The sequence below is a fragment of the Colias eurytheme genome, chromosome 19 (assembly GCF_061535395.1).
Source record: "Colias eurytheme isolate Ceu_HAF_F1 chromosome 19, ilColEury1 Martin Lab GWU primary, whole genome shotgun sequence".
Lineage (NCBI taxonomy): Eukaryota > Metazoa > Arthropoda > Insecta > Lepidoptera > Pieridae > Colias > Colias eurytheme.
The window spans coordinates 7,448,974-7,476,382 of record NC_142998.1 but is presented as its reverse complement, the minus strand read 5'-3'; the positions used below and the strand labels follow the sequence as shown (position 1 = coordinate 7,476,382).

Below are 27,409 nucleotides of genomic sequence, written 5' to 3'. Positions count from 1 at the left end.
GGGGAGCGTGAGGTTTTTTCGTTACGGAATTTCTCGATTCGGTCCCCGCGCTCATGGCCCGCGATAGAAGCTATGCAATAGCTTGAAAAGAATAGTCTTCTGTCTAGTATAAAATGTTTCCATACTCAGTTCCTTTATTAAGCGCATACATATAAAACCTATCATGTATTATACGAAACTTTCATGTACTACGTGATATGGAATGATAAACAGATGCCGTTTCAAGTTATTTGTTCAACATTTTGATGTATTTTTCCCGAAGCTCTTGTTACAATTGCGTTCTCGTTGGATTTACATTTCAAAGATTTCGACTGTCGCCCTGTTATTGAACACGTGGCAACGTTGTACAATTTTGTTCAAAGGTTTGTACAAGTGGAGTGTGTACCTAGTAATCGGGATAGGCAGAAAGTGTTGTAATAACTCTTTCGTATGGATAGAGTCGCGTCATATTTATTTTATATAAATTAATAGCTTTCCGCTCTCGGATTCACCGCTTTGTCTAAAACTTAACAAATTATGGGCTTGCATCCGTGAGAACCACTTAGGTACTTTAAAAAATAAGTATCGAAAATCTAGAACTAAACTACTAATAATGGAACAACATGGTGTGTGTGTGTGTGTGATGTCTTGTAAGATACAAGTTGATATAAAAAAGTAAGAAGTCAAAAGGATTGCTATTTGAAGTAAAAACTTAGAATTTAAGTATTAAAATTTAAATTACCATTAGCGTGCTTGTGACGCGAACTTTAAGATTTTCCTCTACCAAAAAGTGTTCCACGAAACTTGAGAAGTTTCCACAAAAGCACAGAGGTTATAACATACCAACTCATATTTTCAAAGAATGATAAATACCATAAAAGATCTGTATAAAAACTATAACATATTTTGATTCAAAATAAGTTACATACTCTAACAAAACGATAAAAGTTTACGAACAAGTTTCGCAAACACTAAAAACAGTTCGCTACAGCTCTGAGAACTTTGTCAGCTGTTTATTATTAAATTTATTAGTGCACACTAAGAAAAACCCAGCTAACTTACGAAAATGAGAAAATTTCACTGGTTATTTATGATGCGCCGTGTTCCAGATTTATAAAACTTTTTAAGTAGGGATCTTAATTTTCTCGTAATATAAAATGTAGCTAATTAAAACTTCAGTTTCACGGTGCATATGTATTTAAAAATTACATTCCTTGTCCACATTAAATTATCCCTAGGAAATAAAACAGCTTTACGTATGAAGGAATTAAGTTTATATGATAATTTCCTTACTGACACAATTTTATATCGTAATAAATCAAGATGAAAAAAGGAAGAACATTCTAGAGTAACGAATAATATGGTAATTAGTTATATGTTTGAATAATCTATTGGATTGAAGAGAGAAATAAAACGATCTGAGTTCAATTAATGAATTTATTTGATAATATTACAGTTAACATCTTTCGTTCATTTGGAAGTTATATTTTATAATAATAAATTATACAATATTGTGCAATTTTATAACACAAACAATTTTAACAACAGCTTGGCTGTCCACAAAAAGAGTACCAATTTTATTACACCCGTTACGGAAACAATTATATTTATTTACATAAAGTACTTAAATTGTGTATGTCTCAAACTAAATTTCAATGCTTAACCTTACAATACAAATTATATTAACCTAATTTAATGATTATTATGTACATACATTTAAGGGTATCGCTTATAAAAGATATATTTTAAATTATCTAGCTCAGTATAATATTGGCTTACGTAATGAAACGAAATGTTTCCAGAGTGATTTAAAATTTTCATAGATTACCTAATAATTTGGCTTCATTTATGTACAGTGAATGCTGTATTTTGAACTGATTTTTCCTTCTCATATTATGGGACAGGAAAGAGTCTCGAATCACATCGAATTCACAAATAAATTGATAATTTTTAACATTAAATAACAATAGTAAACACCTTATTTGAGAAAACGAAAATTTACACATAAAACATAATTCTTAAGACATTTTTTTCAAATTTAGAAATGCTCTATTTCTGTTAACATCCTTTTTTATTATATTAAATTGATTTGGCTAAATTTGGCCCATATCCCTCTTAAATATATTAATTATCAGACAGATGAATTACCATGTTACATACATTGATAATAATATTATACAGAAATCAAATCAATCAATCCCAGATTAAATTTCCACCAGTTTACATCATCTTAGTTCATGCAAGCTTTGTCTTGTAGCCCGTAATAATAATTCTTAGATCAAGTAAAAAATGATGACAGTATGACAATAACGAGTAGGTATAGTATCTGTGGTTGCCAGAAGAGAGAACCCTTGTTCCATGTATCGTGGTGAACTGCTGCCTGATTTTCACCTGTAAGAAATTTTAGAATAAAATACTATGTCATATGAAGTAATAAGCCTGTCTTCTATTTCAATACATTTTTGTAAGATTTTGTTACTACACAACACCAAGGAATTCTTAATTTGGGGAAGTCATAGAAATGTAAGAACGAAAAATATTATATAATATACAAAATACAGTTTGTATTCAATTGAAATCATCAAAAAACATCCAACGTTTGATAATATTCATATCAACTCGAAAAATAAAATACATTGTATGGAATTAAATGGAAAAAAATACGAAACCGTAACAAAATAATTGCTGACAACATTTTCCTTTAGGGCAAAGAAATGGATAAATAAATTTTCAACACGAAAATTTCCGCTTGCTTTCACATAAATAAAAGAACATTCATTAGCATTGATATCCAATAGTAACCTCAAAACATTCCAAAGAAATAACCTACTTACATAAAATCGGCAATAATATTACATTGTTTTGATTTCCTTAAACAGGAATAAGAAACCTACTTGTATATCCACCCTTCCTTCCTTATAAGAATAGTACAGGAATAAATTACCCCAAATCACAATTTTTATTATTCCCAAATAATATCACTAAAATATTTGCATTTTAAATCCGCGTTTCAATCATTCAATTTTTTAATCCTCCCAATTTTATCTAACACGGAATTTCTATCCAAAATAAAAATATCGTTATTGAAATAGATTTAAGTGTATTAATAAACGTTTGTTTATTGGTTTGTGTAAAGTGAAATGTTATAAAAATATTTGTAAATGTATCGTTTATTTTTTTTTCTACGTGACGAGGAATTTTTATGTAAACAGTATGTTCCGATATATTTGTTTTGCAAATGGAATAAGCTGACGTATTTGATTAAATTTTGAGTAATAATGTATTTGTTTGTTTGTCGTATCTTCGGTATTAAACGATGAAAGTTAATTCTAATTGATTTAAAGAACATAATTTATTATGAAATGGGTATATACTTATAAATCACAAATATTTTATCGACGATATTAGTTAACTACTACAATATCATACATTATTTCTTAACAAAGGTTTTCCCATTTCTATTTCTGGCACTAGAGCCAAGAATAGTCAATCTCCCAACCAAAATGTTTTCATAATATCTTACAACATAAATTCTTAAGCATTGGCTAAAAGCAAAATTAAAGCTTACTTACCACTAAGAACGTGTACATTTATAGAAACTTGAGAGTGATTGAGCAAGTGACAGCTGTAGAGACCACTATCGTTCTGAGAAGCTGTTGAAACGCTGAAGGTGGCACTGTAAAATAATCATTTGACAGCTGTATAGTCCACTATCATTCTGAGACGCTGTTGAAACGCTTAAGGTGGCACTGTAAAATTATGATTATTAATATGTACTTAAAAAAGAGCGTGTGTACCGAGCACTTGTGTCAGAAGTGAAACTTCATTGGCAATATTCAAAGATATAAATTTATAAAGAATAAAAAATAGCATTTGAATGCCATAAAACCAAAAATATCAAATATTCAAGATACCGAAATCGTCGCCTTACCGTCCGTGTCGTCACGGAATTGCCACGACACGAACTTGAAATTTTACTCTTGACGTGCCTAAAGAAGTTTAACTTCAAAAATTAGGTATAGTTGTACATAATATAAAATTAACTGTAATGATCATAGAAATCTAAATAACAAGACACTAGAAGTCGTAAGCGCGCGTGACATTGTCGCCGCTCAGGTGGTTACCATTCCACAAGTCTGTTCGTCGCTTGGTGGTCGCTTGTTCAGTTGTTTCTGACACGTGCGTGAGTAAACATGGTGTGTTGCAGCATTTCCCAGTGCGGAAATTCTTCCATAAATTGTAATTATACTAATAAAGGAATAACATTTCACCGGCAAGTATTTTTGTTTATAAATATTGCCGTTTTTCCTTAAAATTAAACAATATTTACAAGCAATACGAATGACACAGTCAACCGTTCCTCTCATCACGTTTAGCTATACATTGCCTTTTACTATTGTCAACATCTGACAGGTCGGTTGTTATAACTGCCAGATGTTATCAAATGACAATTACAAGAAGCAATGTACTGCATTGTTAACGATAAAGAGTAAATAGTCGCAAGCTAGTGATGTGATGTGTTAAAATTTTTCGATATCGTAATACGATGTTTTTTTGCGTAATATGACGACTGATGGAATAATTGGATTATATTTTAATTTGAATTCTATTTTATTTTTATAACTGATACTTTTTAAACTAAGTACATCGATACAATCATTTTCGGACAATTTTACTGTCGATACAGAATCACATTAATTAAATATACAATAAAGGACATTCTTCGCTTAGGTTGACAAAACTATTTTATGTTAAATATATTCTTTGTAGATTTCCACAACGCCGTCCTGACATTAAGGACGAATGGATATCCGCGACTGGGAAAAGAAATTGGTTCCCTACAGGCTATAGTAGGATATGTTCAAAACATTTCAAAGAAGATGATTTCAATGTCACAACAAAAAGACGTACATTAAGTAATTGTTATAACTCTTATAATTTTTGGTGGTCTGGCGCGGTTCTGCATCAGGTGTTCGAGATTTTCAAATTTAAACTCTCAGTTTCTAAACCCCCTCCATTTTTTTTAATATATAATGTACAGACACTGTTTTATAATTTGTATATACTAGTTTGTATATATAGATAAATAAATATTTAAGTACATAACATGTTTTTATTTCTTATACCTATATGTACCTACAGTCTGCCGTGGGCCCACGAGATGAGCCTACCACTGTATTAAAATCAACAACTATATATTTCTTATTTGTTAACTATCACTTAACTATCGATAACAAGGCTGATGAAGTCTTACATCACTAAAGCGTTGAATGAACGTTAATGAAATTTCAACCTTATTTCTATGCGTTGAGGTTAAAAGTTATATCTATCAAAAATTAACGCCCTCTGTTGTCGAATAGCCGAACTTTTTCGTATTTGAAGTTTCTAAGCAAAAGGAAACAAAACATCTTACGTACCTAGGGATGTTATACTAAAATAAACCGTAAAGTCGTGATTTAGGGTACATATTAAAATGCGAAATTTATTATTTATGTTAGTTTTCATTAAAATGAAGCTGTCCAATAAAAGGCATAGTTTACTTGTGTGAACTGTCTAGATATCGTTTTAAATGTGTGGATTTTGGCGACAGTGGTTTTCATACTAATTATGACATAATAGCACTTCTATGTGTCTTGTTATTTAGATTTCTATGGTAATGATTGTAATTATACAACTGGCTTGGTTCAAGACGACCAAGCACATAATGCAAGGGACGTGATATTACATAGAACATAATAAATACAGAAGAATATTTTCGACCAAGACAAGAGTATGCTCGCATTTCGCAAGCGTTCAATTCCTGACACAAAATATAATAGAAACTAATAAACGCAAACTCGAATATTTATTCATTCAATTAGTTCTTTCAGAAGGGCTTTTAAATCGTTATATTGCAACAATTAGTTACCACCGGCTCGGAAAACTGTTTTCAGAGAACCGGCAAGAAACTTTCATATTTTTATGAGTTTCAATAGACGGCTGGCTCAAACGGTAAATTTAATATTTGTTGAGTGCTTTGCTTTTATAATAGTAGTAAATTGAAATGTAGTGCTAGTCTATCATCGATTAATAAAAAAATGGTAAGTAAGTTAACAGCAAGGAAATTTTTATTTTTCGTTTCAATATTTAAAAATTAATTAAATAGTAGAATTGAGAAATGCGTAAAAATATTAATGTTATAGTCTTCTAAATTATGGTAACGTTTTACTTTACAATTAAACATTTAAAACCAAACAAACAGTATGCAAAAATAAAGACTCAGAATTTATACAACCAAAACGACACACATAGAACATACCTCATATTCCTCCACGTAATAAAATTCACTATGTCCTTCCCTTGTTTCCTCCACACTAGCCCATAAATATTATTCAATACTGGCCTCATGACCGGCTGAACAGTCGCTTCTGTCTTCGCCTCAATGCTTTTTGTAGTCGTACTTATACTAACAGTCGACGTTATCGTCGTAGTTTCTACGCTCCAACTTTTATTTAACATTAAATCTAATTTATTGAATATTGTACTCATTTTGGTAGTCATTTCTGTTGTGGTTGTGACTGGGGCTGATGTGGTAGGCGTAGTTAATGTTATTGGTACTTTTGTCGGCAATGTCGTTACATATTCGTCGGATATTACGCATGAGAGCTTTATAGAGCTTCCTGCTTTGTAGAATTTGTCCTTGACGTCGTGCGTCGAGTCACCGTTTATCGTGAGAACGGGAGCTGTTCAAGAAATAAAAATATATAAATCACATTTGAAGAGCGATTGATGAATATGTGTTTAGCTAAGTAAGGTTTCTTTAAGATTCATTATTCACTATCATATTGATTGTTTTAATGAATCAAGAGATTTATTGAATAATATAATGAATATTATTTTTTTTAATTAAAAACATATTTAAAATAATGAGATGTTGAGTTATTCTACTATGCTCACTATTCAAATTAATAATTAAAAAATATTGACATTCACAGCTCGATATGAACGAATAAATTTTCAAAGATCATCTCGCACTTTCATCATAATCGCACTGTATAACAAAAGCAGTAACCAAAGAACCAACTTCCTCGCGATATGCATTCAAGAACCCTAAATCAAAGTATCCCAACAAAAAGCACGTACAAGCACGAACCGATGCTAAAACACGGCAGAATTGTGTTGGCGCTCTCACAAATTGTTCCACCCACATCGTTATGTAAGCAATCCAATCACCAGCTGAGCCTATCAAACGGCTCTATTGCACTCCGGATCACTGCTGAAGGCGATCAACCTCAAATATTTACAGCCTTGCATACACTTTTATTGCAACTGAGAACGCTACTAATTCGCAACTCAATTTGGCAGGGTTATACCGTTTTTACAACATTATTTGAGACGTAAATTGTCGGAACGTGTGATAAAACTTAATTAAACTTTAATGTCACTAATAGAGTACAGAGCGGAGATTTATGTTGACGTAAAAGAAATAAATTTGATAAAACTGCTGCATGAATTTAAATTAGTTTTGAAATTGAGTTGACTCAAAAATGTACAGCTGTGATATACAATTTTGTTAAATTTATGGCAAGTTTAAGAAAGTTAGCGGTGGAGAAATAGTATGGCTCGTCTAAGTAATTACGCATAGCTGAATTTTTTAAACATAATCAGAACAATAAAATTAGAAATTATTCGACCATCATAAAGAGATAAGACTAAACTCATTAATATTAATATTTAATTTGAATATTAATAGTAATATTAACTTTCACATTAATATTTCATTGTTCTCATAATGTTTAACACTATAAAAGCCATGTCACCTTCTCTATACCTAGCAAGTAATTTCATTTAGTTATGTAAATTAGTTCTACTTTATTTATGAATTCATTCGTATGAAATGAAAGCTCTCCACAGATAGCATAAAAATACTTACGTAACACAGTCAAATCAGTGTATATGGTTCTTGGCGGGTGCGTGGATATTTGACACATGTAGCGGCCGGCGTCCGACCACTTGACGGGGTTAATGCTCAGCCTCCAGTTATTCGGGTATTGGAACTTTGAAGCCACGCGGTTGTCGCCGGCGTAGGGCGCGGGCCCGACGGTTAGGAGTTGGGCTGTTTCGGTTGTGTGACGGAGCCACATTACCTAGGAACAATAGGTGTTTTAGAGAAAAAATTTCATCATCAACATTCATCACACAAATATTTTCCCCGGGTGGGAATTGAACCCACGACCAGTGGCTTGCCACCAACCAAGCCAACCGGCCAGTCAATTATTATATAAAGATCTTTTTAAATTAAATTCATGTATGTAGTTATTTACTACCTAGGTATTGAATTATATGTATCACAATTAAATTCCAATTTATGTTAAGTAGTTAACTGATAAACATAAGTAAGTTTATAAAATATATTATAAAGTTAGAACTTTTATGTTAATGTAGACTTTAGATCCAGACATCTATCCAGACGCTAGAAAATCTATTCCCTATAGTGCATTAGACGAGCTCGCTAATTGATTGTCAAGTTTTATAACTAGAGATATAATACACCCTGTCTAGCGGGATCTGATGTCTGGCTTTTAATATTGTGGTATAAAATTAGAAGTCAATTAACATGCAGCACATCTATTTTTAACCATTCTCAAGTCCGGTTTCACATCTTCCTGATATTCTGTTTACCTTATCTATCAGTTAATATGACAAATAATGTACGAAAAGTTACATAAAAAGCGTCCAAAACTATCAGGAACATTATCAGCAAGCCGTGAAACCAGTTCTTAGTCCCTTACAGTTTTATCCTTGAGCATAACGACCCTGCAGTTGAGCAGCGCCTCAGCCCCCACGTGGGCGGTCACTTGCGTGATGTTCCTCTCTTCGAAGTACGGCCCCCAGTGCCGCTCGTAGTGATGCAGCTCCTGGTACGGCGCATACTGGCGGGATTCTTCCGCTTTACCTGCAAGTAGCTTGTGATGTATATTATTATGTTACATATGCATTGGGAAATTTGAGTTGTATAGGTACGTCATAGTCAGCAAAGCTGGGTCGTCGTGGTGGTGGTCTACCAAGGGGTCTTAAGCTTGTCCACTGTAGGTATATGTATGTTGGTAATTTGATTGGAACTATAGAGATTGCATGAATATATTGTGGTGATGTGTAGAAATAATAATATTGGACCCACGGATGGAAATATATTTATGAGTAGCCTTTTGCTAGATAGCAAGATTCACCAGATGGAGAATGAATTATAAACATCGGTCTTACAGCTTACTATTGATATACTGAGCACAAAAACATAAAAAAAATCTTTGAATTTATTATTAAAACGCGTATAATATTATACCGCTGTTTGTATCTTATGGCAAAATATAAGTTCACTAATAAAATTACTAAAAAAATTAAAATAATATTTTTATACGAGGTAAAAGTATACCTATACAAGGGTTACGAAATAAAATATGAAAGAAAACTCATAGTTCATTAGTTGGCTGTTCTACATTCCTCGACACGAACTAAGGTTCCATTAAAGACAAGTAAACAATTAACTTGATGGATACTCTTTGTTTGAAATATGCAAGCTTTTTATTTTACAGTGCGATATTGAAACGTTGGTTAAGGGTTGCTGCTTATTGTACGCTCGCCTTTTGTTGGAAATTTAATTTCGGCCATTTGTTTCGATATAAATGATCTATTACATTAACGTTGTAAGATTAGTTTGCATTTAATAATGATATGAGCGGAATAAATAGTGAAATATTCAAAATTTTATAAATTACAAGAAGAACAGTTTTTTCGTCACTATTTTTATTGTGTGATTGTGTGTGAGTTGAAATAATTCCCGACATAATAGTATGTAAAAATAATTAATTGAATATGAAACATCTATATAAATTTAGAAAATATTTATCAAGAATTAACGAGACATTTTCAAGGTGAGATATCGATAAACAACTAATTATTTACATAATGCTAACACAGATGTAAAACACAGTTTTATCAAACTTTAAATAAGCATATTATTTATAGGTTTAATGAACTTGATATTGAAGGGTATAATAGTAATATACTAGTCAAAATATGTAATAAATGTAAACTTTTTAGAAGTAAAAAATTTAGGAAGTAACAACAAATTATACAACCTTAGGATCTAAATAATATGAATATAAAAAGGTTTCATACTTTCGCATAAATGTTCAAATAGGTCCCAGTTAATTAAAAACAATATCAAAACGCACTAAATGCAAAAAAATGCTAGCCTGTAGATACATTATTGTACATAGGATGATGATGAAATTCAGGCAAAGTTTGAGTATTTCGAACATGTTGTGATAAAATATTAACAAAAAAATCACAAAACAACCTCGAAGTAAAATCGATACTCACCCTGTAATAAATGATCGTTGTCAGTCGGACCCTCTCGTATGCTTTCTCGCAATTTCTTAGTAATGTTCCTGAATATCTCTCTGGATAATGCCAGGCCGTCCTTCTCATCGCTTCGACGCGCTCGGACGTGATCTTCGATATGCAACGGTTCTGAATAGAATGGGTATGCCTTTACAAGGGAATTCATTCTTTATTTGTAGAACATTAAGGTCCAGGTGGTTCCTATTAGGTTTCAGTGGCGTATAATGCTATGTAATTACAGTCACGTATTGACAAGTGAATTGATCAAATGTGTTATGAGCGTGTAGGAATTGGTTTTGGTAAGAATGTATGTTGAACATAAATATTCAGTTTGTAAGGAATAGAGAAGAGAAGCTATACAACAAAACTCACAGGATTATATCTTTTAATTCTCTAAATAAAGGAAATATTGATTACATACATAATATAGAAAATATATACAATATTTTTTGTGACTGTAATTACATAGCAATTCATGCGTATTTAAATAATAGGAGAAGTATTTTATATGAATCATGCAAAAATATATTATACTACTTACATAATACAATAAGGTCCTATACTAAAACATATCGATGAAGTTATGAAAGCTTTATTATATTGAAGAATTTCCAATAACGGTAAAGGACCGGCCCTTGTGGAAATTTTCCAAGTCCTTAATTCAAATATTAATAAGGATAAACACACGAGAAACATTTAGCTATCAAGTACTACGTAAATTTGATTGCCTGCTGTTATAAATAACCTAAAATCCAACGGTTATTAATTCATCCGCTAAAGCCTATTTGCTCGAGTTTCGAAGCGAAGGCAAAAATTACGAATTTCATTCATAAAACGCCGCCTTTGTAGGCTTTCGAAATGTTTGAAGTTTAATTATGATTTTTTCTATTAAAGACAGGTCGTTTCAAAGTTGTTACAAATACACTTGATGTTTATTTTGACTGTTAAATTAACATTTGTTAGAATATACGTGATCTTTTTATTTAAGAACGTATATAAATTACTTTAATAATATTGTACCATCGTGTTATTTTGATACCCCATTTCACAGTCTTTGGCTACTGTGTACTGTAAATAGAGTCCAGATAAATGAAACGAATTCTTTAGTAGTTTAACCTTTGAGCTTTGATAGCTTATTCAGTATAAACATTTATATTTTATTAAATGTATATATCTGACGAGTATGAAAGTACATTATTCCATTAAATCTTGACTAACGAAGAAGCCACCTAAGGCATCAACTAAGTAGAAACTGTACTTTGTTACCGGTATTAACAAATTAGTGCGACAAAGCTCTTTACACTTCGTAGAGGCTCACGTACTAGTGTAGCTAATGCTACGCTGGGTGCTACGCCGTAGCAATCTTGTTACGGAGTCTACGATTGTAGAGCTTCCTTAGTTTAACTCTGTGCCATATTTAAAATGATATATTATGTAAAGTATTGTATATTATATACACTATTTAGATAAGAAATATTATATTTGCAGATGTAGAAATTTGATTAAAACATACAATCTTTATATTGTGGTAAAATATTATGTTTTAATGTAAACATAAACATAAATTTTAAAAAATAATATATAAAATTAGGTTTAGTTAGTTAGAGAGGCTTAGTTATTAAAAAATAGACTAGTCATTAACAATATAATATTTCTTCATTTTGGCATCAATTCTCGTTCTCCCTCCCGGCGTTAATTTATGTTAATAGAAATCGTTATATAATCGAATAATACTCTACAGTCTACATTGAAAGCGACCTTAAAAATACAGCACTATTTTAAATCGCTCGAGTCAAAAATTAAGTTTACATGGATCGGAATAGTTTCACTGATTGCAGTATTCATTTGTTAATTGATGTTAATCTGATTGGATTCTTAAAATTAACCTTAGGACGGCAACAGGGGTGACCCGTCACCCCACTACTCAATAAAAGTGTCAATATTTAGTTGATATTGTTTCTGTATCTTTCTAATGCTCTATGTATTCTCTAATTGGCATGGATGCAATCAGTCGCACACGACAACGTGTCGCGGTAAGTTTTTATTTTTGGTATAATGACATTGCTGGGGTGACTCATTGCTGTTTACGTAATTATTTATTTTTGTAATACTGTAATAATTTCTGGATTTTTTTAGGTAAAATTGGTTTCGATTTCGGATACGCAGATTCAAGACTACTTGCAAAATATTTTTTATGCTAGCTCGGATGATGAGCGCCGTTCCGAAGATGGGGATGCAAGTGAAAATGATGATCACGTTTCGGTGTACTCGGAGGAGGAGGACATTATTTCAAATTATGAAGGTAGTGATGACGAGGATGTGCCGCTGGCACAATTACGCACTAAAGTGTTGAGAGGTAAGAATGGACATGTTTGGTCGTCTATTCCACCATCTTCGAGTAGAACACCGCGGCGAAATATAGTAACTATTCAGCGAGAATTAGGAGTCACTTTACGTGACATTCTAAATATAAACCAGGAAACTCCTGAAGGTGAGCCCCCTGTAAAATTGCAAAAACAAGCAAGATGTGCACTATGTCCAAGAAAAAGGGACAAAAAAGTAAAAACTTTTTGCACAAAATGTCTTCAGCCCGCTTGCACTGAACACCGTAAGGATGTTTGCTTGAACTGCATTTAACCCAAAAAAAAAATACCAAATTAAGGTTGTCATAATTAATACTTTTTTCATGTCATTAATAATTGTATAAGTGATTGATCTCTTAATAAATAACTTTCGTTTTCGTACAAATTGCTGTTTTATTTGAGTTTAAAAATAAAGGGGTGATGCGTCACCCCTGTTGCCATTTATGTATGTAAAAAAAGTCTTGCCTGCGGAAGGTTAATTGAGGTTTTAATGGTCATAATGATTGTAGTAAATTTTCTAGTTTTATAAACATTGCTTTGATAAATTAGTTTTTCAATCGTTATTTAACGACCTATATAAAAAGGTAATATGCCAAAAAAGTGTTGTTTTTTATAGACTTGATAGTACAATGATTGAAATGTGTGCGTGTACTAGTGTACACACGTAAGAAGTGAAACTACTTTATGACCTTAGATTATGGATTGGTCTCCGCGCGCGCGCTACGACTAGATACCGCCGGCGTACTGAAAAATGCGGCAACTTAAAGTACGCCGAATTCGGCGTACCCAAGCCAGTCGTGTCACAAGCATTGTGTGGAGAGGGTGAACCGATAATTTATAAAGATTTTGAACAAAATCTGAAGTAAAATGCCTATTTGTGTCATAAAACTATTTAAAAATAATACAACAAAAAATAAGAAAGACACTGGGATCACGTACCATCACTAAGTATCGTATTATTCGAAATTTCTCCTTTACTTCGAAACATTTTTCTACGAAAATACGACGCCATTCAGTGTTGCCGTATTGCATATCCAAAAAAATACACGTGGTTGAGGAAATATTTTAGCAATAATTTGAACTTTTTTTTTCAATACTATTACTAACACATGTATAAAAAAGTATAATACAATAATTTATTTCTGTTTAACCATGTTTAACTGACTCATATAATATGTTTTTTTTTTATTTCCGCTTTTTTACTTATAAACAACCTTTGTGACTATAGTATAGTAGCGTCGCAAGTGGATTTGAGTCACATGTTCATGGATTCGATTCCCGGCCAGGTCAGGATGAAAAAAATATTTTTCAAACTTCTTTCCAAGATGCCAGATTTCCCATTTATGAGGTAAAATTTATATAGCTGGCAGCCCAATTCTTCACACACACTAGCGTCTTTACAAATTGCCTAACACACACTACAGAAAAGAGTTGCCGCACTCACAGAGCTATTGTTTTTAGGTGGGGCGGTATCTAGTCGTAGCGCGCGCGCGGAGACCAATCCTTAATCTAAGTTTATGACCTTATTTTTCAAAAAATAATTTACTATATGCAACTTTACAGAAGTACGTCGAATCAAAGATGGCGCGTAACGGAATAATATCACGCGTAACGAAAAAATGTTACACTAAATTTTTTTCCAACCCCGATAAAGAAGTTTCACTTCAAAAAATAACATGAAAATATATGTTTATTAATTAGTAGTAGTATCATTGTTATTTTACACACAATTACTAGGTAGATTAATATCCTACATGCACCCAGTCTCTGGAGATTTTACAATCAATGACAATTTATTTGTTACAGGCTTCTATAGGCGCTGTATTTCATGTTTGTACTTTTGTAGAGCATTGCATTTTTTCGGTTTTAATAATGGCGTCTCTTATAAGTTTCACTATTATTATAAAGATATTAATTACCTGATGCAGTATGGAAGCAGCATAACGCTAAACACACAAGGTTAAGGCCGCTCCACTGCATATTAGAGGATACATCACAGGCGCTTACGCATTACGCCGGTTACCTGAAAATAAAATGAAATAATTTATAGTATAATAGTAACTATAATCAATGAAATAAGCTCTTGCTGTTAACTTTCAAACCCTCTAAACTGTTTTTAAATATAATTATACAAGTCTTTATGAATATATCTATATGCATTGTGGTATATGTATATACTTTACATCTGATCTATTTTCAGGTTAATAAGTAATCAGCTGTGCCCGTGTACGTCCTGTTAGAGTTTTTTATTAGTCGCAGTGATTGATTTTCAAGTCCCTATCCAAGGTTATCTTTACGTTTTTACTACAGCACAAAAAATCAATCCAGATCTGCAAGTTCAATCACTATACATAGGTTTCATAAAGATAAAAAAAGTTATATGATATAATTTATTTACAACAACTACCAACTACAGACCCTGAACAATGACAGCGCTGTTACTTAAGGGGCGGTTTCTATTATATTAAAGACAGCAAAGGCAGTTGACCAGAATACATTTTGACATAAAAATTGAAGTTATTATTTTGACACTAAATTCGACCGTCGTAATGATTAACTTGTTCTGTCTTGAGAGCCAGATGTTCTGACGTGAATATTAATGAGTTATGAATAAATTATAGCTTCTTTGAAATGAACTGGGTTAGAAAGCATTTCAGGAAACAGCCTTTGATTAAGTGTAATTTATTTTATGCTATTAATAAATATGTATTTAATTTTTAAGTGCGAAAAATATTACGAAGAATTGGGAATTAAGGATAAAAACAAAATAAATAAAAAACAAGCTTTACTGCGACAAATATACCTCAATTTGGAACAAACTCGGCCATGCTGTCGGGCTTTAACACCCGGACAGCGCTGATTTTCAGTCTCTATGTATTTTTTAGTTCCAAGATTCACTAAGCCTAGATATAAGTGTAGAATCCCTTTATTACCACTCTACGATATGAAAGTAATATTTTATTACGAATGTTTTATGGTTTAGACACGGTTTTATTGTTATTTGATATTATTTATACAACAGATAGCAAATAATGAGTATTATATGCTTTTATATTGCCTTTTATGAATCAACCTCATGCATTAATAAAAAAATGTCTTAAAATAATTCAATATGGATAGTTTAAAATACATATGTGTGGGAATAGGATAAATTAAGATGTATTTCATAACTAGTTCTTTATTTTTAGTCTGTGTCTTTCTATTAAGAATATGTTAATATGTTATCTGTAGAACGATAATATCTATGACGTGTCTATGAGAGATTACTTTGTGTTTTTGGATACTAAAGAAATGGAGGATTGTTAAAATGTATTTTTATAACCGGTGTCTGGGAAATAAATTGATTGGGCTAATTTTGGCGTTTTAATTCACACCATCCCCACATATATTTATATTGTATTTAAAAAAGCAGCTTGATAACCATTCTACCCAATATTGATTTAAAATATTTGTTTTCACTTGTTTCATCTAAAAAAAATATTAAGCTTTTTTAAATGTAATCTAGTCTCTGGTATTAATAATTATGAATAAGTAGATAACTAACAGTAAAACGTAAAGCATTTTATTTTAACATAATCTTATGAATGTAACATCTTTAGGAGCAAATAAAGAATTATGAATTATGAGTAATTTTACATTTCAAAGCAGCTAATGTAAACAACAGAAAAGTTTTTCATTAAATACGTTTTAGCAAACTGAAGAATGCATGCTTTGTTCATGTTAGTATCCAATTTTATCGCAACATGAATAAGTAAACAGTTGCCTGCAGCATTATCCATTATTACAATAATTTTCTTTTCGTATATTGTATATTATACGTGCATACTTCAACTGAAAGTCTAGTTTAAAAATAAACGAATATTCATTTGAATAGAATTATCATTTCACCGGTGAAAACCAGGATGATAATAACATCTTTAAGTAGTTGTTAATTTTTAATCAACGTTTCTAGTAATATTTAACGTAATATTTAATAACGTAACGTAATATTTTTCTTGTATCTAATATTATCTTGAAAATGAAAAGATAGGTATATCACTAGCTTATAAATTGTAACCATACTTCGTAAAATTTTATTGTTTTTACGGTGTCGTATTTTTCTATCAAATGATTAAAGTTGCAGAGTTTGAATGCATACCAGCGAAGTAACTATATACAGTGATTTATTCTATATAAATTTTAAATCAATACATGAATTCCCTTTGATCCAAAGTCTCTTTAATATAGTGTACGGAGTCTTACCTTAATCTTAATAATGAAGTTCTTAACACAATTAATTACTATGAGCCGCAAAGATTTAATCTCACTTCACCTAAATGACATTTTACAAAGGTTCGTAACCTAAGATAAAGGTCATCCTTTAATTAATATTTGAAAAATATTAACCGAAATAGGTGTTTATTAAATGACCAAAAAGTCTTTGTGTACAGAATATTTTTTGTCGATTCGTTAAAATACAATCAGAAATATTTAAATAGGTACTCCTTGCTTTCAAAAGATTTGAATGATATTTTACGTTTAAGGAATATTAATAAACCATGTTATTCTATAACTATTATTTAGTTGAAGATATATTTAAAAAAAGTTAGACATAATACACGCCATACTTTAGGCACAAGTCAACTAGTAAAAAAAGAAAAAAGAAGTAGGTACAAACATGGATTACGATTTTTATTAACTGCATGCACATACATATTTTATATGTTTAAAATCGTACGTGAAATATTGATACAGCTATATTTTTTCCTCGTCTGAATTTACTCGAAAATAACTCAACCAAATTCAAACGGAATCAAAATACATTTCACTTGAAGATATATGTTACAATTCACAAGCTTCAATAAACGTCAGGCAAAGAGAAAATCAACCAGAGAAGTAATTAATATCTGAACTGAACGCAATAATAAATCAAACTGCACATTTGGTGCATTATCCATAATATTGAGCGTAATACTGAAGTCAATAAAGAACATATTACACACAGGAACGCAAGCAATAAACAAGACAAAGGGGTATTTGAGCAGGGAACAAAAGCCAGATTTTAGGTCACAGCTTACATTAGAGGTACCTGAAACTCGGGGTAAGCTGTCTTAGATATCTTGCTGCAATATAGTATAGACGTATTGCGTATTATTATTACAGTATATTGCAAATACATCATGAACTAACTTTGTATAATACTAGCTGTACCGCGCGGTTTCACATGCGGTCGATCGCCCAAGCAAAAACAATTATTCCTATAGTTTACGTGTATATGGTATATTTGGCTACAACAATGGCAAGTATTATCAAAATCTCTTCAGTGGGTTTCACGTGAGAGCAATGAACATACATACCTTTCTCTTTTTGTATCTAATTTGTAGGACTTGTAGGATATAGAATAAATCCGTTTGTAAGGGTTATTTGATGATAGAACCGTGAACGAGGATGATTGCGTACTATTGTAATTCTGATGCGGTAATTTTAGCAGCGAGAAGATGAAACCTTGAGAATATATTCACGTCTGTTCCGTAATGCTCTATGTTTGTCGCAATACAAATTTACAATAGTTAGGTACCTACTCTTATCTCTACTGATAGATTATAGAACCTTTTATAACAGAAATTATTTAAAGCGTTAAAATTGTGCGTATTGGATAAAAGAACATGTATTGATTTCAGTACATAAAAGTCGATTAGCTTTTTATTCCATGCATTAAATAAGGCATTAAACTTTTTATTTTCTCATTTATAAAATTGATAGTGTAATGCATTTGTAAATGAGAATTTTATAGCAAAACAGAGTAATTAATAACTCATCAACCAAAACCTCTAATGTTTAAGCGTTTAGGTAAATGAGAACACTACAATTTTAAGGCACTCTACTAGATAGTATAACTTTTATCATTAGCATTTATCATTATTAAAATAGTTATTTTGGATAATATTTTATATTTGAATATTAAATTCTTTGTTAGCAAATCATTACTCTCAGTTTATTTTGTTTTCTGTGTTTTGTTCGTAATCTAGGTAAAAAAGCACCATAAATAATTATTATTATGGCTTCGTACAGTTGCTTCGAACCAACTGCCCTAAAATTCATGTCAGTTTAATATTCTATGGCTGGACTATATAAGACGTACATACAGTTCCTAAATAACACAATTGGATAAAAACTTACAATTTATTTTTTTAAGCGTAGTAAGTTTGTAGTGTGTATATCATCATCATTTGTCGATGCAAATCATTTTATAGTTCTGGGTTCACATTTCAAAGCTAAAACAAATATACTTATTTACTAAATTCTCATTCGGTGCAATATTCTGAAGAGAATTTTGATTTTAACCTATCGTTATCGTCTTAGTATAACGATGAATTATGGCTGAATCTTGGCTGAATATAGTTTCTAGCTGTCAACAGCCTTCGCTCTTGACATTCATTCATATCTGACGTAATGAAACTTTCGTTTTATTGGAGACTGAGATTGACGTTTTTCATAGTCTAGCACTAGATTATCATAAAGAAAAATAAAATATAATCTATACATATAATAAATCTGTAGAAGGGTCAATTCTGTACATTGAAAATATTGAAAAAATAAATAGCAGGGGATCGATACCAAACCCAAATATGTGATTAAAAAAATTTTTGTCTGTCTGTCTGTCTGTCTGTCTGTATGTGAAGACATCACGTGAAAACTAACGGTTCGATTTCGATGAAACTTGGTATAATTATACCTTATTATCCTGGGCGTAAAATAGGATATTTTTTATCATGGAAAAATACGTAGAAAAAAAATAATCTTAATTTTTCAGTTTTATCCATAGACGTTGTTCTGTAGAACCGCGAACACACGTTGGGTATTATTATAGGCCTAGCCGTATTTGAGTCCAATAGATATTTTATAAGATGTTATTGTCATAGTTACTCAAAATGGAGAAATAAACCATCCACGCGAAGACCGACATCCGCGCGGACGGAGTCGCGGGCGGAAGCTAGTGTAAAATATAAGTTTTATTTTTATTTTTGAAGGAACGAATAATCATATATAACAATTGATACTGTATAACTTTATTAGTTTGAACCTGATCACAGGTTCATATCAATGAACATCATAATTGTACGTCGAATATGTACCTACCTGACTATTCTTAGAAACTTTGAGGCTAGATCAATTATTCTCAGATTATATTGAAATCCATCCAGACCATAATAATAATCTAGGTATACATGATATTATGATATGATATTAGTTTCTACAGAATATATAATAAAATTAAATACTTCAAAACAATATAGAGTAAGTAGCCAAGAGTAGCAAATAGGAAGACGCTTCTTCGTTATTTAATAGCACACTGTATTTAACGCAAATAAATTAAATGGGAGAAAATATGAATTACAAATACGATACAATAAACCCGTTAGAATAAAGATAGAAAGAGTGTCTGCAGTGATACTTTTACCTCTAGATACAAATGTTTATGGAAAATACAAGACTTTTTATCAATTAAATTAAAAACATATTTTAAAAGCTAATTTTATTTTATTCTAGATAGGGACGCGCTTGACCACAATCTCGCATGATGGAAAGCTAAGATGTGGACTAAGCAAATGAGTAAAAAAACGGGCCTAAGATGGTACGCGCTTCCTTAGTAGTTACCACTTCATTCTACGCTTGAAGCTACATTTATGCAAACTAATGTGTTATCATAAAACAAACTATTACACTGGTATTAGAAATCGCGTAACAAACATAAACACCAATATCTCTATGCCTACATCCATTCTATTTTAATTCATTTATTCAACCGAATATATCAATAAAGGAAAATATATCCTCAAATTCAGGGGAAGAAACATTATGCAAACTCTTCAAGGCACATCAAACTTGGTGACATTGTTATCACAAAAAACACACATTTTAACCCTTTCAGGCTTTCTTGGGTAATCTCAGGGGATTAGAATCGCAAATAGCAGTTATGTAACACGTTCATACATAAGTCAAGGTGATGATGTACTGAGCTGATGGATGGTTCTCGAATGTTCTGGAATGATAATGGAGTAAGTATTGGAAATCGGTTGTTACGTCTTTGTAAGATTTGTTTTAAATTGGAATACATAATCGAAGTTTATTGAAACATAACGATATACTTTATTAATTATATTGGAATTTTGAAGTGCATTAATGCATTTATTAAATAAATTTGTTTAATAAAAAGGATCACATTGATTCATGAAGTAAATTATTATTTCTGCAAGAAAACAAAACTATTTAATCCATTCACGAAGCCCAGAGCAAAGTGATTGATTTGATATAAGTAATTAGTTACCAATTCAAATTCATTATATAAATAAAAAAAATAAAAAAATAAATCGAGAAATACCTTTAGTAGAGGTATTCATAATATATTGGAAGATATAAAATCGATACAGTATAACTACAAAAACTTGTATCGGGGTTAAGGAGTATGGTCCACATCTTTTTCTTGAATAAGGGTAGAATAGGATCGTAAGCCCATTAATATTCCCTGCAGGCTTTCGCCTCCTTTGAGAAAATTAGGCTTTCGATAACACAATACGAGTTAGTTAATTCTTGTGCCGTTTAGTTTCCATATCTCAAAGTTTACGGCTTCCAAAAATAGTCTTATTTTGTTTAGAGAATATCATTTAGGCAGATCTATTTTGAAATTTAATAACACAAACTAATATTTATATGTAAACAAATTATAATCTTGTTACAGAAGTTTCCTCGATATTAATAGTTTTTATTTTATTAAACGTTATTCATATACGATAAGAATTTTCTCTCTTTATGTGAGACGTATTTTTAACGAAAAACATTATACTATTATTAACTTAAAAATAACTTTTCCTGTTATGCAACTAATTGTAGCGTATTTTTCTTCTAAAATCTTATTAAGTATAATGTTTACATAATGCTATCAATAAATAATCAAACCGAACATCGAACTTAAATAAAATTCACAGGAAAAAGTCTTCCTTTAGATTACCATTTTCCTTGAATATTTAAATGAAATCCCAAGCATAACGCAAAGCATTTACACATTAAACAAGACTCAACGCTTCTAAGTTCTAGCTCATTACCGCAATTAGACTGGAGTGCAGTTCCATGTCTTAATGAATCAGACGTTAATCAGGAAATCTTATATCACAACTAGCTATATTGGCACATCACTTGTGTATCGTTAATACCTCTCTATCGCTTTTTAGATTAGGTACTCTGAATTCGTAAGTTGTGTGTAACATTAATGACTATGATTGGGCTACCAAGTGATAAACGAAAACTATTTTAAAAGAAACTACGACATTGGGGCCTTCAAGAAAAGAGCTTATTTGTCCATAAAAGGCAGGCAAAGCACCTGTAACACTTCTAGTGTTACAAGTGTTTATGGGCGGTGGTGACCACTTAACATCAGGTGGCCTGCTCCTTTGCTTGCTCTAACATAAAAAAACGACTAGTTCCGACTATAAAATATTCTAGTTAAATTTACTTACAACAACATACATCCTTGGAAAACGATAAACATCTTGTTTGTGTTCGGTACAAAGTTATCACTGGGAACTGGGATGACTATAGGAACATTACTATTGCATTCACCACTACGGTACGTAACCTTAAAAGCAAGATAGATCAAAGCATAACTATAACATATTATACGAAATAAGTTTTCTCTGATCTGAATACATATGTTTACAGTATACATGGAAATGGAAATCAAACTACAAGGACACGAAAAGCCAGCGTAAAATATAATTTGCATTCAAGTAAAATCGTTTACCGATAACGTACAGTAACGACGTCCTTTAAAGAGAATCTCCGAGGTTGGCATTCGAGCCGTCTTTATAAAAAGAAAACGTGGCTCAGCGATCTATTTAATAGCTCCCTTTTAGCTTTCATTCAATTACCGTCTTCTATTTGATTTATAATTAAATTTTGTTACGAATTTTTTGTCACGTTTGTTGGGAATTAACAATCTGTCCGTTTTAACGTAAACGCGTTAATTGTATTATTAAAAATGGGCACTACAATATTATAATATATTCTATAAGGCAAGTAAAACTTATTAAAATTTGTAAATTTCACCGTTTTTCTTTTATAGATAGTCTAAAAGCCATTGACGACATGGTTACGACGCCGGCTACGTATCCAAGCAGTTGATATACAAATGTTCAAATTGGCGACGTTGCCAAACCATTCGCCAAGTTAGTTAGGTAGGTACCATACGTTTCAATGTAAACTCCTTGGACACGTCGACTAGCGAGGTTGCCATGGTGTCCTAACACGTCCTAATGAGCCAGAGTTCTAACTCCTGAATAATGACAATTCTCTGTAACTTAAAAAATGCAATAAAAATGCTGACACATAATATAATAATAATACAACTTTGACATGTTCGACTTTTAAATCATCCATTAGGGTAATTATTTCGAAAAATGTTTCGAAAATTTATGAACTTCACTCCAGATAATCGCATAATATTAGAATTACAATTACAATATAATAATTTCATTTATGAGTAGAAGAGCACTCATATTTCTTACAACATAACAAATATCTACGCCTTAATTTTATAGGATTTACTTCAAGTCTCCAATTACCAACGCTCTCAAATTTCGAACATAATTAAGACTTGGCCAAAAAAAAAAGCGTTCCACGCGAAAAATATTAAACATGTTAAAAAGTAACCGAAAAGAGACATGGGTTTAACTGACCTGTTTTGAAAGGTCGAGTGATACTAAAGCCCGTAATATTAAATTTACCTGCACTAGCGATGAAAGTGTTGATCTTGCTATACCATTTTTAATTATAATACTAAGAGAAATCTAGATTGTGATACGCCCATTATACACTGGAAAAGTATAATAAAAGCAAAGATGAAAATTGCAATCTCCGAAATAGCATCTTGTATTAGCATTTTATTGTTTCCCATTTCTATTGTTTAATCGAATGAAATTCATGTTTATGTTATTTAGTTTATGTTGTTTGGATATTGTATTCAGATCATTAAATTAACATGAATATATCTTATAGAATGTCATTTCGGCGATGTGAAAATACTTTAATTATTATCTCAAAAGCTTTTATTCCTTACGCCTTTATTACTTAAGTTTATTAGTGCATTTGTTGAATAAGGAAACATCAATCAATCAAGTAGAAAAACAATATAAGAAAGAGCCAATCTTTACTGTTTTATTATTTGAAAGTTTTTTATCACAGAGCTCGACAAATTTAACAAAATGTTTTACCGATAGAAATCTACCTCTTTACCGAGAAACAGGCTTTTTTATATTCTTTTTAATAGGTAGGTTTTTAATACTAAGACCCCTTTTTTTTAAGTGGGGAAATCTTGCATAGATACCCACGGCCTCCGGGGAAGGGGCCGTGGGTTATGTCGGATTCCTACCGACCAAAACCCCACTGTGTTCCGTCAAGCCGCATCAACGACGGGGCCACGGGTATGGTAGAATTCTTCCGTGACCCCATCAGCGGCTGAATACTAAGACCCCTGGACATGCATTAACGATTTTACAAGTTATTCTTCATTTTAAATTTAGACTACTATTCGCACAAAATTATAAATTATTTATGTATTACCAGCGCCTTTGAAATATTCAAACAACCATTCAATAGCTATAAATTTTAGAAATAGGTCAATGTGTGACTACATTATTAAACTTTTACGACGATATTTCACATGTTCGGATTTCTATATTTTAAAATGAATTCAAACTGAAAATATATGCTATTCTTTGAATACATTATGTTACTGCAAATTTAATATGAAAACGTATTATGTAACGTATTCTTATGTTTGTTTTTGATGCGAAATTTATAGGTACTAATGGATATGTAAGGCTTAGTGGCGATTTAAATTGATTTAAGCTGTTCTATTAATTCTGTTACCTCAATCTGTGACCACGCTTGCTGTTAAGTTCTCGATATAATAAATAATTGAATTATAAATGCCCTTTACTCATGTTTTCCAGGGAGGACATATAATTTAATAAAATATTGTAGAATTGTAAAAATTCTACAATATTTCGATGTATAAATGATGAGTAGGTACTCTGAACATATTTTAATGATACTTGGCAGTTATGTAGCTTATGTCCCAGAATAATTACGCAGTGCGATCATCCGCGGGTAAACCACGCACCACAATTAGTATATTTTCAGTATGGTACACTAATATAATATTACAATATTATTACAATTTAGTGTAATCTAATTAAATTCGAAAACTAATAAGCTTTTATTAAGATTATTAATTAGCACAAATTTTAAATTAAATATGGGCAATATATTATTTCGTAGGCGACTCAAATATCATCTCAAAGTTAATTTCCCTTATCTAATAAACTTAAACACCATATCGTTATTTAAAGCCCACGCTTTGAAACTTCGAAAGTGCCCAGAATTTCCTTATTCCGACAACTCGTTTTTAGATTGTATAATACATTATTTCGATACAAAGCAATTCCACAGTTCAATAAAAAGAAACATTTGTGTAAAATAAAAATGCATATGCAGCTTAGATTATACTGTATAGAGACCGGAATATCTGCTGCTGGTTAGTAAATGCCTTTGATATTACGGTATGCGAAATACTAATCAAGATTTGGTTCCTATGTTTTAAATTAAATTCAACACATAATATATACTAATATTATAGAGCTGAAAAGTGTTTTTGTTTGTTTGAACGCGCTAATCAGGAACCACGGTTCTGATTTGAAAAACTATTTCACTGTTAGAAAGTCCATTCATCGAGGAAGGATATAGGCTATATTATTTCAGTACGGTTATATCGATAGAAACGGAGCAATGTGGGTAAAACCGCAGGGCACAGCTAGTATAATATATATTCGTAATGTCTTATTGCTGTAAATAATCTTATAGCTGGATATACACCATAAAGATGTAATTTAGTAGAGAAGATATTTAAACTCTCGCGTATACTTTAATAAAAATGCATTGAGATATTATATTCTGCTGCATCTGATATAGCCGTATTCTATCTGCATTTGAATGTTTCATATAATGTGCATAATATTGCTTTGACAAAATAATTTGATTCTAAAGAGAGATGAGAGAAAATGCTGTTTAAAAATGATAGTGTATTCTTATATAAGAGCTTTCTTATATTATGTGTCATAACGTATTTATCACATTTATGTAGAAATAAATCTTCTTATTATATATAAATCTCGTGTCACAATGTTTGTCCTCAATGGACTCATAATCCACTTAACCGGTTATAATAAAATTCGCACACCATGTGCAGTTCGATACAACTTGAGAGATAGGATAGTTTAAACATGTAGGTACCACGGGCGAAGCCGGGGCGGACCGCTAGTAGTTTATAAGTCACATACCTAATCACTATGCGTTTTTGAGATAATAAGCAATCGAGTGATTATTCTGTTCTAAATTATTTGTGTTTTTCTTATACTTAAGTATATTTCACAATTAAAAAATGCGGTGGCAGACGTAATATATTATTATGTAGATTATACGTCACGTAAATACTTCAAAAATAATTTGCTTTCAGAATGAGCTTTTTCCAAAATATTTTATTTAATTTTCTGATTGATTGCATTTTAAAGTTTGATTTGAAAATAGGTACCTAATTGTTTTATCTATAGATAAGTAAGTATAATAAACTCGCATATGAACATTTTTTATATTTAATTGATAAATTATCATTTTTTTTTCAATCAATGTTTCAATTTAAAATACATCTTTCATGCTATTAATCCACAATTTTTTTTTAATATTCTGTTATCAATATTTTTTTTTGTATTAACATAATCATACGCAATTACCATAAATAAAAAAGTAAAATAAAAATACTCACATTGTACAACAAAATAAACATTCACGCTATAATCACAGTATCACGGTTCACTGTATAAAGCGGCTAAATTAAATGCTCTAATTTAAACACGTTCCACTGCACTCCACACTCGCGAAATGAGTCTTGTAACGGGCCGGGTTATACTATAGTCCTGCTATCCGTCCGAGAGGCTGCGTGGTACTGAGCGATCTACGCGAAGTCTGTACGCGCAGGCTGACTAAGCATGGAAACAGAACTTTATTTGTATGATGAGGTGTGAGGGTTTGGAGGCTTTTCATGGATCAAATGTTTGGTATGGATATGATGGTACTTATTTAGTTTGTTGTGTGTCGAATTTTATTCGAGATTATTTTTAAATACAAAATTATATTTTTAAAATTTTACATTATGTATTTAATTTGCTGTTTAGATATAAAATGTACTGATTTGGTTTGCTTATAGTTCGTTCTATATTAGAGCTGTTGCGTTGCTTATCAAGTGGCCTGGCTTGTATCCCACATAAGAAAATACGTGTCAGTCCTTATAGATAAATAATTAAGCAGTTAATCACATACATATTTGATTAAGAAAAATAAACAAATCAATAAATGTAACAGATGTGATATGCATCTGTTTTGTACCAAGAGGACGCAGACTATCAAAAAGTTCGTACAATCAATAGATACTACTAATTACTTAATCAATACTAGTAATTATTTGAAATTATTATTAACTCATTGTTACTACATTATTTTACTTACAGAAAAGTATAGACTTCTTTATTGAAGTCTTTGGTTATGAGTGCTAAAATTTTATAATTGGAATTTGGTCTCTGCAGAAAAACATCCAA

The 27,409-nt window shown here is 31.3% G+C and overlaps 2 protein-coding genes across 2 annotated transcripts; one reads left to right on the top strand and one right to left on the bottom strand.

Moving 5' to 3' along the window:
* Positions 1–2,032: 2,032 nt before the first annotated feature.
* On the bottom strand, positions 2,033–26,741 carry dpr18 (defective proboscis extension response 18). The gene is made up of 8 exons (XM_090113325.1): positions 26,581–26,741; positions 14,645–14,748; positions 10,342–10,491; positions 8,751–8,914; positions 7,892–8,105; positions 6,278–6,701; positions 3,552–3,655; positions 2,033–2,370 (listed from the first exon to the last, which is right to left on the bottom strand). Exons 2-8 carry the CDS (start codon positions 14,703–14,705, stop codon positions 2,258–2,260), a joined length of 1,230 nt encoding a protein of 409 aa, XP_089969451.1. The 5' UTR covers positions 14,706–14,748; positions 26,581–26,741; the 3' UTR covers positions 2,033–2,257.
* On the top strand, positions 12,355–13,204 carry LOC149900241 (uncharacterized). Its single transcript, XM_090113430.1, has 2 exons — positions 12,355–12,395; positions 12,499–13,204. The coding sequence occupies exons 1-2, from the start codon at positions 12,360–12,362 to the stop codon at positions 12,997–12,999; spliced, it is 537 nt and encodes a 178-aa protein (XP_089969556.1). The 5' UTR covers positions 12,355–12,359; the 3' UTR covers positions 13,000–13,204.
* Positions 26,742–27,409: the final 668 nt, after the last annotated feature.

What these genes read in the sequence shown, in the direction of transcription:
- LOC149900241 (XM_090113430.1), top strand. Translation starts at nt 12,360, where the DNA reads ATGGATGCAATCAGTCGCACACGACAACGTGTCGCG. An exon ending in GCACACGACAACGTGTCGCG is followed by an intron (nt 12,396 to 12,498) that starts GTAAGTTTTTAT and finishes GGATTTTTTTAG; the next exon opens with GTAAAATTGGTTTCGATTTC.
- dpr18 (XM_090113325.1), bottom strand. Translation starts at nt 14,705, where the DNA reads ATGCAGTGGAGCGGCCTTAACCTTGTGTGTTTAGCGTTATGCTGCTTC. An exon ending in CAACGATCATTTATTACAGG is followed by an intron (nt 8,915 to 10,341) that starts GTGAGTATCGAT and finishes AGCTACTTGCAG; the next exon opens with GTAAAGCGGAAGAATCCCGC. An exon ending in CACTGATTTGACTGTGTTAC is followed by an intron (nt 6,702 to 7,891) that starts GTAAGTATTTTT and finishes TTTCTTGAACAG; the next exon opens with CTCCCGTTCTCACGATAAAC.